Source organism: Nelumbo lutea, chromosome 1, assembly GCF_056320005.1.
Source record: "Nelumbo lutea isolate HS-2025 chromosome 1, American lotus-T2T, whole genome shotgun sequence".
Taxonomy (NCBI): Eukaryota; Viridiplantae; Streptophyta; class Magnoliopsida; order Proteales; family Nelumbonaceae; genus Nelumbo; species Nelumbo lutea.
In genome coordinates, this window is record NC_142684.1 from 102,651,194 (window position 1) to 102,665,096 (window position 13,903).

Here is a 13,903-nt window from a genome sequence, read left to right on the forward strand (position 1 = left end):
CTCTGTATCTGATTATCTAAGGAGGCTATGATGTAGCATCGGGCAAGAAAGTTTTTCTCCTCCCATTCTTGATATTCCTTCCTGCGAGCCTCAGAAGCCCTATCACCTGGACGATCTGAAGCAAGGTTCTTAGCAACCTTGTCCAATTTCTCAGACCTCAGAACTAGCATAAGGATATGGAACCAGTCAGCGTAGTTTAGGCCCTTAAGCTTATTATCGTCCAACAGTTTGGCGAATTGTCCCTTTGCCATTTCTGATAAAAGGCAAAGCAAATATTAGTCCACAACCTAATTTGATTCATGTTTACGACATAGATATGGCTTTTAATCTATATTCATTTTCCATTTATTCATCTATGAGATTTCCCTCCTATCTCAGTGATGAAGACGCGATTATATCTCTGGAAATGTGGAAAATTACATACAATGCATGGAGCCAACTGTTTCAGCTACATAACCCCACCACTTTCTGTGAAGGATCATATCCACTCATCTTATGAGCTTTCCCTTTGGCCTCTGTTAGACAAGGTTCATTGCCATTTTAGGTTAAAACCTTTCGGTCCAGTAAGTGCTTACCCATCATATTTGTGAATACCAAGGTACCGTGAGAGAGTCTTCCATTTTATGATAGGAATTGTTTCTGATGTGAAATTTCAGCCAAAAAACAGAAGAGAACAATCAGTGCTACCGGCATGTAGACTGGAGAATACTTCAACACAAAACAGCAGGAAAAAAATAGAGGAACTTGGGCTGCAACACAAAACAAACACCTAATCTGCAACCAGACACTGTCCAGCTTCTAAAAATTTGAAGTAGAGGGCAACAACCTGTACTCCACTCCCAGTCTGATGGAAGCCTCTAACCGAACATAAAAGGTCTTCCACAAAGATATCTGAAAACCTTCTTGGACTGCACCTTCCTGCAGTTCAAAATCTTAACCTGCTTACTGCAGGTTACTCTAGTAGTCCAGAGACTACTCACAGCTTATCTTGCCCTATTGGAGAATTACCGAACTTATTCTAGGTTTCCTTGGATCTTCTCCCAAGGGAAAACCCAAGAAAGCAACTGGGTTTGGAGAACCACGAGCAGAACTAAGGTTTCTTTACAACCTACGTAAAGAAAACGAAAAAGAAAAGAGAACAGTATATAAGATTTTGAATCAGTGAAGAGGATAGTATCAATGCTCTGATACCATGCCTGTATTTGTCTGTATTCAGTTCTATAGAAAAAGAAGAAGAAGAAGAAGAGAAATGAAGAAAAAGAGGTTTAGAAGAAATTGGCGGCTCCTCTCTCCAGCCCTCCAAGACAACTTTTATACTAGGGCAATAAGAAAGAGATACAATGACAAATCTGACCCTGATTAGTAGGCAGTAAGAAAACATAAAAACAAAGTAGACCCAGGCCCATTTAGCCCAGGAAGGAAGTTATACAAGTAAATGTTATGACATAACATAAATAGGCCCAAGCCCACAATGCTAGACTGCACAATATTAAGTACTGATACACAAGGGCGTATCGATACTTTTGAACCTTGCATAGGACTCCCCAAGAAGATCATATTTCTCCCCTTCTACTGTTTCTGGTCAAGCATCATTATGCTCATTTCACAGACAAATTGCAAGATCAGTATACACAATTCTAACAACTGCCCAAATCAATTCAATTTGTATGCTTAGAAAGTAAGAACATTTCCTATGTGTAAAAAAATGAACAAAATGGAAAAGAAAATATGGGAAAAAATTCATTCCCTATTTAAATGAAACAAACATAATCTAGCCCACGTGATACACTTTTATTAACATGAATATTTTATTTTGGAGTGCCAACTAGTCCGACAAGGACCCCTTAATTTTGCTAATGCTCTCTGCAGTGAGATCTAGATAGTAAAGTGATTAAAAATATTAAGCAAAATAAAGGCATAAAAATGGACCATACCTGACAACTAAGATAATCTTTACAAGCAAGAAAAGCTAGAATTTTTGAGGATGGCTTGGGAGGTGTCAGTATTGAGACCTTAGTAACAATTCCTAAAGATCCTTCACTTCCTATAACAATGAAGGTAAAGCCACATGTAATGATATCCTCTAGTAAAATATTATTTTGTTTTATGCTGAAGTAGGAATTTATCAGTAAGTTGGCATTGCATACCTATAAATAGCTGTTTCGAGTCATAGCCTGTATTATCTTTGCGCAAAGTCCCAAGCATGTCAAGCACAGTACCATTTGCTAGGACAGCTTCAAGACCTGAAAGACCAGAACAAGAGAAACAGGACGACAGGAAATTTATACAGTATTCCTTTCAAAAGATGCAATCTTTTCTTTGGCAAAATAGTAACCACTAAAAGAATTTTGTTGCCAATGATTGAAGCTGGGATTAAACCACTAGTTTAATTCTTATGCATGGTTTTGATTGAATTCCATAAGAGATCTGCATAATGCAGAGTTCTAGCATTCTATTATCAAACATTGAAAATGTGACGAAATATACATATATAAATGCAAGCTAAAAGGTTGGTATCACAAGTTCAAATGAACATGAGAGCTATCATCTGATGAAGGAAAGTTCCAGGAACAAGTAGGATAACTTCTTTACTTTCACTAATCAAACTAAATATATTTTATGCAGTGTCAGTGATTAATCAATGTACAGAAGTTCTCTAAGCTCCTCATCAAGAAGCTTCATAGTGGATGCTGAGATACTTGAAATATTCAAGTATAGGGGCGTTCTCTTAACAATGAAATTTGATGATTGAGGCCCATATTAAGGGGCTCTAGATGATTGGAAATAGACTAGTGTATGTTGTTAACTTGTGAGTGGAAATATATTAACATAGAGAAGTGAATAAACATTCTAGTATTTTATCAGTTTAGTGGTGAAGCTAAATAAAGATCAGTGTCTACTTGGGTGACTGAATTATTAGAGTTGAAACTTTTTTTGGTCAATAAAGATAAATTTTATTAAACTTCAAATAGAAGGAATTACATCAAGGTGGAAAGTTCTCCACCAGAATAAAAGGAAAAGGAGGAAATTATATCAACAAGACCCCCCCTTTCAACTAATGCTTTGCATCTTTATTCTTCTTAATATAAAAGATTTTTATTAAAAATAAAGAATAAATGAGATCCCCCCTTCCTCTTCATCCTCCTCCCCTTCCTCCTCCTAACCCCCCTCCTCTTAAGGAGGCTTATGCCTCCTTGTGTTCGGGAGGCTTACGCCTTTTGCATTCTGAACTACGCCTCACGCCTCTAGATAGTGGAATGCCTCGCGTCACGCCTCCGCGTTTTAAAACATTTAGCATTTACTTAAACTATCTGTTTTGGATACCTACTGATGTCTGATGATGGTATTATGCATGTTTTTGAGCAGGATTGGTACTTGTGCACAACTCGAGGAAGGAAAGAAATAGCAACAAGTGTATCCAAGTTTACGAGGGTAATATTGTTAACTCACATCAATGTAAATAATTATGGATGATTTAATCATCCCTAACTTGGTTTTCACTTCCTAATCGCATTTCTTATTTATCCTCTACCCATACCATGAAACATGATCACTTCTCATTAGTTACTTTTGAGAATGAGAAGTTAATTTATAGTCTGTGAATGGCCACCTTGTGCAAAAAATACCAAAGATAGGTCCATATCCTGTCCACACATCTAAAGACTGCAAATAGCTGATTAGCTAGGTACCAACATTGGGAAATTGCCCCTTTTTAGAAGTAGATGCTAGGGAATGAATTCCAGACTATAGTCTTGGATTGTTCCGTTCCTGTAATCAAGTCCCAACTGAAATAATCAAAGTTTTTATCAAAAGTACTAAGTGAATGGGATCTATAAGCAATACCTATTTATATTATATGTCAATATCAAAAAATGCACATGATTTATGTCCTTAAATAATAAAATCTTTCTCAGGCATTTGGAGACAGATGTTTTGGATCTTGTGAATTGTATTGTATAGACAATCATCTTTTTGTATATAGTGCATAACTTTTGGCATTTGATGTGTCATCCTGACACCTCATTTTCTAAACCCTTTTGCTTTGGCTGCATCTATTTCAATTTAAAGGATCAGAAAACAAGGTTTTCTTTGTAAAAGAGGTGAAAATTGAAGGGATGAGAGATCCATCGTATGGACGCCCAAATCTTGCGGAATTAGGTGGGCGAATTTCAAAAATTTTTCTCTCCCTTCAACTGGGAATCGCATTCTATTTAGAAAATCATATTTTCAATGATCAATGTTGAACCATAAACTGAACCAGATCTGAACAAAAGCAGTAGGAGAGAATTATACCTGATACGGAGAAATAATATCTCCCAATGGAGGTATTCACGCCCAAAGAAGGATCCAAAGAGTGCTACCACTGAAGATGGCGCAGTGCAGGATGGAGTAGAATCAGTAGTGTTCTTCTCCAAGAACCTAGTCCTTCGCAAGAAATAACAGGATGGCGCGTGAGCATAGCTTCCTATCAGTCCTTTCACAAAGAACTGATATCAAGATCAAATCTTGACTTCTCCCACTGAACTGGAGATCGAACTGGCAAGGTAGGCGGCAAGAAGAAGGAGGCGGTAAGAAAGAATTCTACAGGGTTGCTTAATTCTTTCTTCTGTGATTTCAGCTCTAAAAAGAATGTGAATATGTGTCTTCTAAAGGCTGCCGCCCCTTCTTTCTTTTGTAACCCTAAAGGATCAGCTCCTAATCCAATTAGGAGTTGCTGATCCAAATCATATTTGGATCAGACATCCCTTTAGGTGATAAGGATAAACCCTTATCTTATCTACAGATTAGATCAGCCTTCTCCAAATCTCACTAAGAGGTTTCTAGATCTGAATCACATTCAAATCTGGACTCTCTGAGTGGATAGGGTTAAGACCCTATCCTATCTACTGATCCATCTCAGAATTCGCCCCATGTTTAACTAATTAAAACAGCCCAGTTCAAAATGGGCTTTAGGCCCATTAAGGTCATGTGCTCACTTAGCCTTCTTAACTGCTGCCCAGTTGGGCTTCCTTCTATGACATGGGGCCCAAGCATTGATTTACACATCAGTCACATGGGTTCAGCCTAGCAATTGTTACAAGGCCTGGCCGAATACACTATTATGGACAGTGCACCCCCTGAAACCCATCAAATGGGCTCTATGGGCCCAACACTTATCCTAAGTGGTCCCTGGGCCAAGCCACCTTGTAACACTCAGGGATTGTTGGCAGATGCAAGATTAGCCCATCAGGTATTATCCTCAATGGTCTTACACTCAACCTCTCAGCTCATAAATGATCAAACACTGCCCGACAAGAGAGGACCTCTCCCTCGGCTGCAAGGAATAGTGTCGCACTATCTACTTATATGGATCCCAGGAATTAAAACCTTTTGCAAACATTTTAGAAACCATAATGTATATATACTTTTATATCTCATATAAAATATATTTTGCAAAACAAATCTCAACGATTGAAATCGGCTGCCGGCAGTCTTGGTTTCCATCAGAGAGAGTGCATCCCCGATCATTACCTTTGTCCGACAAAGGGGCTGATCCTGTCACTATGATCACCCACTCAAGTGAATTCTCAAACTGTCCCAACATACCCAGGTTTTGACCCCCGCTAAGGATCTCACTGATTGGTACATCAAAGACAACCCAACCCGACACCTAGTGCAGTATCATAATCGAGTCTAGGGTTCGGGTGTAACTTTCCAGTTTTGCCCATTAATCTCTACGGTCCAGGGCAATACTGGAAATCTGGTCCGGCTCAAAGATTCAATTGATCCTACACTGCATGTGCCTAGGGTCTCACCTTGGCAGCTGAGATAGGCCACCCCAACCGACTTGGTGGCACATCAGTGTCAGCCTTATCAGAATAGGTCTCCCCAGACCGACCCACTGGCTATGAATATTCTAAACTAACACGAGTCTCATTAAGTGTCCAATTTAAGGGTATTACACAGAAACATACCAAGGGAACATGAATCAAATATGTACTTTTATTCATTTACAATAAACTCATAATGTACATCATTCTGATTGAAGCTAAGGGCATACAAAACTGTCTAACAAAAATAAAGCTGAGATATTTCAGATTGACTATCTTGAACCCATTTCACATTGAAAAAGCATGGTCTTCAATGAAATTCTCGTCATCCATAAAAAAAAAAGCAAAATAAATAAATAAAATCCTAACCATGTACCTCATAGTTTCACCATGCAGATATCAGCATTACAATATAAAACAAAAAAAATTCACATAAAGAACAATACTATCTTTTAAGACAAATAATATCTGTTGTTATCCTTACCTAAGACATTCCCATGAAGTGATCCATAACGTACAAAATGCAAACCTCCAGCATTAGTTGATACATTTCCCCCAATTTGACAACTTCCCTTTGCACCCAAGTCAAGTGGCATCATAAACCTGAAGATAAACAGTAAAGCTTATCTAATGCATCCTACCCAAAATATTGGCATCAAGAGAGCTCTATTAAATATGCAGATAATTTTTTTCTTTGGATCAGAAACTTGAAATTTCTACCATAAGTCATGGGAAAGGGTGAGTATATAAGGAGAATATAATTGGCATGGACAAAAACTTTTTGCAAATAACCATTTATCCAACAATAAACACCTTTCAAGAATGCTAAAATTGCTATTTGCTACTATAGAGAGATTTCTCATCCAACTCTCATTTTGCCAAATGCCAATTCAGAAGGAATGGTATTGGTGCACAGATATGCAATACAACGATATAGGTATATGACACAAAAGCATGTGGATGTCTGGTTTCAAGTATGCCAGTATGTGTATGTACCATATGTCTACTATGTTTGTGCTAGTCTATGATAGGAGAATAGTCATTCTCTTGGATATTAGCAGAAAAAGTTTGCAGGAAGTAAAAAACAAAAACAGGAACAACATCCAATAAACAAGACTCTTCTCCAATACATCAAGCCCATCCCCTTGACTCCAGTTCACAATATTTGTTATCTGAACAATTTAACTTTTTAATTGTTACAAAAGAAAAGTATTGTCTTGGTGCAGAAAAGTTAAAAGGAAGGAGAGAAGAGAGATGAGAGAAAAATGAAAGAGATCCAAAATAATAGGCTGGCGGCACTAGCTATATTATTTATATGTGTAGGACGACCATTACATAAAGGTATAAAGACAGATGTGCCCTTGGGGCACATAAACCAATGATTACATCAAAAGGTAAATTGCAAACCAGCCCATGCAATCAGAGTGCTGTTTTACTAACTTGTGTTGAATCAGTTAGTGGTAATTTTGAACATATCCTGGAGAGTGCTGTTTTACTAGCAATGATGTGAGTCAGTCCATCACCAATCTTCTTATCTCTATTTTAATGCTGAATAACTCTTCTAGAAATATCTCCTTTCCTAGGCAGTGTTTGGTATTGTGTTTGTTGCCTGAGGAAACATTTTCACCTTGGAAATCAGAAGAGCAGGTGAGTTTTGCACATAGTTCGTTACACAATTGCTTATTCTGGTTTAATACACCTAGGTGCCATTAGACGCCACATAGTACAAAAGAGTTGAAAATGCCCCTGGGAGTAAGAAACCTCAAAAAGTTGTTTTCACCAAAAGTCACTTTCATAGAAACTGAGGTAAAAGAAACACAACCACTTTTACTTGAACCAATCCTACCAAATAAGAAGTTGCTCAAAATGCCTACATGCCGCTGACATGGCAGTGTTTCCTGGGAAAAGAACCACACTACCAAACACCTACCTGGAGGGTTAGGCCCATAAAAGCATCCTCCAGATTTTTGAGGTTCTAAAACATGTAGTAGCCAAAAATTTCATCAATGGTTCAACTACATCCCTATGGATTAAAGGCCCCCTAGAAAGGGACTCAAAGTCCTTGAAGCCCAAATGCTTTGAGCCAATCTACAATCAAACTCAAAATGTTCCAACTTGTCAATTAAAAAATAAAAATAAGTAGACTATGTTACATATACCTCAAAATGCTTTGAAGCCTTTGCTCATTCCAAAAACCTATATTTATTGATCCTCTCAATGGCTCCTCAATTTTCTATCTTGATCTCTCCCTCTTTTCTTAGGTCGTTCTGCAATTGCACTTAAGTTTGAGATTTGGAAACCTCTGTTGTGACATAGGTGCAGGGGTAAAGGTAGTGTAGATCTGTCCCTCCCCAGACCCCGCATTGGCAGGATACTCATGCACTAGGCTACTCTTTACGTTTGCCAGCCCTTTTTTATCCTTTTTTCAGGTTTGAAGGACAAGGTAACACTTTACATGGCCAACACCTCAGCAGTTACTTCAACCTCATAGCCCTTAACTGGTGCTACATCTAATCCTTTCTAACCATAAGAGAAGGGAAGATTGCTTTACTAGACAGCCTAAAGACCCTATGATGATAAAAGGACTACTCATTGTGCCTTGCAAAGATACACCATCCTTAGTGGAAAAGGAAATACGAAAGAGATCCTCAGAGAACCTCTTATATATGGATGACTACGTCACAGATTCATGGTATGCATTCCCAATTGTAGGATATTTTACAAAGCTGTAGATATGATGGGCCAAATGGGCCTTAATCTTTTTATTTTATTTGTGCTGTTAATGATGTGTTTTGTTTAGTTAGTGGGCCTTAGTTTATGGGTCAGTTTCGTTTTTCTTTTATTATCTTTATTGAGTAGCCACCCCACTGAGGGCACCCTTGAAACTGTACCTGAATTGCAATCAGGTTTAATAAAAGTGTTTTAGGGGACTGAAGAGAGGACCAAATAGCTCTCTTCTTTCTTCCTCTTCCTTCCATTCTCTTCTCCTTCTGAACTCTTTCTTCTTCCACCTTCTTTTTTTTCTTCTGGTTTGTTTTCAGATTTATTACAGGTGTTATTTACAACTCTCTGGTCTTACCTCCTCTACATCCCAAATAAGCCCTCTAGAGGGCACCCAATGCACTATCCAACTTCTCTGTGTAGAGAGGATGAGGGGTAGCTTTGTAATTTTACTTTCTTTTATTTGGCTCTTTTGTATATCTCTTTGTACATTACTGTACATATCTCACATTTGTAAGGACAGAACTGTCCATTCTCACATTAATATATAAATATCTTTTTCTGGGCGTGTGGTACTGTACACACCCATCCATTTTCATGTGACTCTCTTGTCTCTTCTCTTCTTCGACTGAAACTGACATGGTATCAGAGCAGGTTGCTCTCTGATCTTATTCTTGCTTCTTTATCACTTTCTGTGGGTTGTAATCTCATCTCTCCACTGAGATCTACTGAACCCTTCAACCATGGTTCAAAGTATCGATACGATATGCCCAATACGGGGCGTATCGTATCGTATCTTTTGAAAAAGATACGGTTCCAGGTGTTTCGGACCCCCAATTTTTTTTAATAATAAAAAATATCTTATAAGCTTCCCAAAAAAACTAAACTTTGAAAAAAAAACTAAAAAAAAGTATGTATCGGCCGATTCTAAGTACCGATACGATACAACCAAAACCCGTATCATATCGATACTTTGAACCTTGCCTTCAACTGGTGGAGTGTATAGGGTTGTTTTTGAAGGGATGGGAGATCCATCATATTGATGGCTGAACCATGCAAGGTGGCTAGGCAAATTTTCAAAAATTTCTTTCTCCCATCCGGGAGTCCTATTTCCTGATTTAGAAAAAACTGCATTTTTCAAGGTTCATTCTTGAAATAAAACCATACCGGATCTTAAACCAAAATTAAGCAAGTATTCACGCCCAAAGAGTTGAAATGCATGAAAGGAGGGTGAAATGTTTTCATAGGAAACAAAGTTGGAAATGGGGTGTTTAGTGGTGCATGATCTAACACCTTTCCTATGAACAATAGGACGGTCAAGGTCACTAGCAATAGAGGTATTAATTGTAATGAGGTCAGGGACATCATTGGGAACCACGGTACTTGAGTGAGTATGACCCGCCCCCGAGGAGTTTGATGGCACAAGAGGTACAACTTTTAGATTCTCCATAGCTCTTGAATTTGGTTGGCCTTTGCAACGCCAAAGAAGACACGAAAAGGTGGAGGATCAAGAAGAGGAGGTAGATGAACCAGTTTCTCCTCATTCCTACACTCCCCCTGAGGAGAAACAGGAAAAAAAAGGCTCATTTTCAAAGAAAGAGACATCCATGGAAACATAGAATTTCCGAGAAACAAGATCAAAACAACGGTATCCCTTCTGAGTGAAGGAGTACCCCAGGAATATGCAAGGAATAGCACGAGAATCCAATTTCCCACGAGTGGGAGACAGATTTTGGAAAAGCACCGACAACCAAATACGCGAGGAGGAATGGGAATAAGGAGGGCCTTAGGGAAGAGAAGTTGATGTGGGGCTTTGCACTCTAACCAACGAGAGGGCATACAGTTAATGAGGTAGGTAGAACAAAGGACAACCTTAAGCCAAAAATGTTTGGGGACATTCATATGGACTAGTAAATCCCAGGCCACTTCAAGGAGATATCGGTTCTTTCGTTCAGCAACACCATTTTGTTGCGGTGTTCTGGCACAAGAGCTACGGTGAAGTGAACCACACGAAGCAAAGAATTTTGTCAGATCACTATGAAAATACTCTTTCACATTATCTGACTGAAAATTTTGGATTTCAGTTTGAAATTGAGTGAAGACCATCTGTTGAAAATCTTGGATAATTTTTGGTACTTCCTCCCTGGTTCGCATGGGATATACCCAAGTATATCTAGAATAGTCATCAATGATGGTAATAAAATACTTGTAACCACTCTCAGATGGTAAAGTAACAGGGCCCCACACATCAGAATGAACAATGTGAAATGGAAATTCAGATTTACTATTTTTTGGAAGAAAGTGAGTTCTATAATGTTTATTCAATTGACACGTTTGACAAGAGAAATCTGAAACGAACACTGACTTAAACAGATCTGGAAACACAACTTTCAAAGACTCAAAAGACAAATGACCAAGGCGACAATGCCATAAATAAACTTGACTCTTATAGGACTGACTCATAGACTCTATAATATGAAGACCAGCCTTATTCTTCAGAATGTAAAGTCCATCAACCATACGTCCTCTACCAATCATCCTTCCCGAGGCCAGATCCTGGATCACATAGTAAGAAGGGAAAAAGGTCACTGAGCAGTTTAAGGAATTAGTAACACTATTAACAGAGAACAAATTAATGGGAAATTTTGGAACATGTAAAACATCAGAGAAGGTAAGGCCAAGGGGAAGAGAGACGGTTCCTTGACCAGCTATGGAAGCGTATGATCCATCAGCTAGTCTCACCTTGTCTCTTCCAGAAAGAAGGTGATAGGTTTGAAAGTAAGAGGACGTACCGGTCATGTGTTTTGACGCTCCAGAATCAATGATCCATGGAGAGTCAAGGGTATGAGAAGCAACATGGAAAGCTGTGGCAGAGTTACCTGATGTAGACGCAAGTGAGGTTGAGGAAGGAGCATCCATCTGACGAATTTCTCTACCATAGAGCTCTAAATAGTCATGGAAGGAATTCATAATATCCTCCCTTGGGTCAGATCCAGATGAATGTGTCCGAGTCACAATATGGATGAGGGGCTGATTCTCTCGAATAGCTATGTTGGCCATAGTGTGTTTCTTTGTACCTTGTTGTCATGTCCTTTTATTGACATTTGAACTTTGCTTCTTATTTAGATCTTGAGCCCATTTCGGCTTTCCATGAAGATCCCAGCAGGAATCCTGGGTGTGTCGGGGCTTCTGGCAATGAGTACACAATTTTTCTTTGTCATCCATTTTTTTCTGAAGATCTCCTTTCTTGGAAGAGATTCCTCCACTAGTATTAACACTCCCTTTCGCGGCCAACACAACTACATCTCCACCAGAACTGTTCATCAAATTCCTTCTGCTTTCTTCAGATTGTACAAGAGCATAAACTTCCTGGACTGATGGAAGATCTTTAGAACCGAGGATCTGGACCCTAATAGACTCATATGTAGGGTTCAAACCATGTAAGAAAGCAAACACTCTCTGCTGGGAGACGAGTTTTTTGTACAGTTTTGCATCTTCATCACACTTCCATTCCACACTCTGATAATGATCCAACTCCTTCCAGACAAAAGTCAAGTCAGAGTAATATATAGATAAACACCTCTCCCCCTGTTTACAAATAGACGATTTTGCCTGTAGTTGGTAGATTTTTGCATAGTGTCGCAGTTCCAAATATGTTGATTTTTCTTGTTCCAAGATCTCATATGTCATTTCAGCCCACATGAAATTCCTCCTTATTTGAGGTTGCATAGAGACTAAAAGCCAAGACATAACCATGCTGCTTTCCTGATTCCATCTATCATATTCAGCACTCCCAGAGTGTGGTTCTTTAATTCTCCCATTAATATAACCTATCTTCCCCCTTGCAGTGATGTACAGCTTGATCCTCTTGATCACCCTAAATAATTTAAACCATCAAGAGGGACAACAGCCATGGGAAAGGATAGGTCCACACCCCCACTCATTCCATTCAGCGTTGAGGAAACTCCGGATGTAGCAGAATCTTCACTACTCATGATTTCAGATTCAAAAACAACACCCAAAAAGAGGAACACAGCCTCAACAAGTTGTTACAGAAGGTACCAGCCACTTCCAGACCTTCAGTCCACCAAAAAACTGCTGTTGCAGCACATAAACAAGGTCCTTATGACCTATGGTTTCATAGGGATCCAAGAAAAACTGCTGTTGCAGCACATAAACAAGGTCCTTATGACCTACGGTTTCATAGGGATCAAACAACCCCACAACAAGAAGGAAAAGAAAAGGATGAAGCTCACCTCACACCTCGGCAGACCTAGTACAGGTCTAGTACAGGCACACGACCAGAAAGGAGAAGAGAGTAGACAAAAGGTACTTCAGTCAAACCTCAGGGCAGCCGAACAGCAGATGAGAACAAAGTAAAAGAAGGTTACTTCAGTCGAACATCAGGGCAGCCAAACAACAGATGGACAGCAGATGATAACTTCTGAAAATCTGTCACCCTCGAAACAAAGTCTTCTACATGCTAGAAGAGGAAAAGGCAGATTGCTCGACTTCACCCTTCAGACCTAGACGTCCTGCTCTGATACCATGTTGTACAGGAAGAAGAGAAAAAGGGAGAGAGGAGAGGAGAGACGAGAGGACTGAGAGCCCAACAAGATACTGCAAGCGGAGCAGTATGTTATTATTTTTACTAGGGCACCAACAACTAAACATAAAGAAAGGAAAAGTACAATAGTACCCCTGCGGTACAATACATATATAAAATAACATCTGTTAACAGAGATCGAACTGGGTAGGGGGCGGCAAGAACTGGGAAGAATTCTGTAGATTTCTGAGTGTGTAAAACTGATGAATTTGAAGGGATGGGAGATCCATCAAATGGAAGACCGAACCCTGTAGGAAGGTTGGGCGAAATTTCAAAAATTTCTTTACTCCCATCCGGGAATTCTATTCCCAATTTAGAAAACTGCATTTTCAAGGTTCGTTCTTGTAACCAAACCGGACCAAATCTGAAACCAAATTAAGGGAGGGATATACCTGATATGAAATCCACACAAGAATGTTCCTCCTAACGTAGGTGTTCACGCCCAAAGAGTGTACCAAATCCTCTCCTTCGACTACAAGGTACAGTGTTGCACTCTCTACTCGCATGGATCCCAGGAATTAAAAACTTTTGCAAACATTTTGTGAAACTGTAATATATTATATATATATATATATGTAAATATATTTTACAAAACAAATTTCAACAAGTTTGAAATCAATTGCTGGCAGTTTAGGTTTCCATCAGAAAGAGTGCATTCCCTGATCATTCACTTTGTCCAACAAAGGGGCTGATCCTGTCACTATGATCACCCACTCTGGTGAATTCTCGGACTGCCCCAACATACCCAGGTTTTGACCCCATCTAA

The 13,903-nt window shown here is 39.1% G+C and overlaps 1 protein-coding gene across 1 annotated transcript in view; it reads right to left on the bottom strand.

Moving 5' to 3' along the window:
* Positions 1-13,903, bottom strand: part of D2HGDH (FAD-linked oxidases family protein) — an 88,122-nt gene that overhangs the window by 47,617 nt on the left and 26,602 nt on the right. Inside the window, exons 6-8 of the mRNA XM_088966973.1 lie at positions 6,295-6,413; positions 2,148-2,243; positions 1,935-2,044 (exon numbers count right to left, since the gene is read on the bottom strand). Coding sequence (XP_088823099.1) covers positions 1,935-2,044; positions 2,148-2,243; positions 6,295-6,413 — 325 coding nt within the window. The remainder of the gene's footprint in view (positions 1-1,934; positions 2,045-2,147; positions 2,244-6,294; positions 6,414-13,903) is intronic.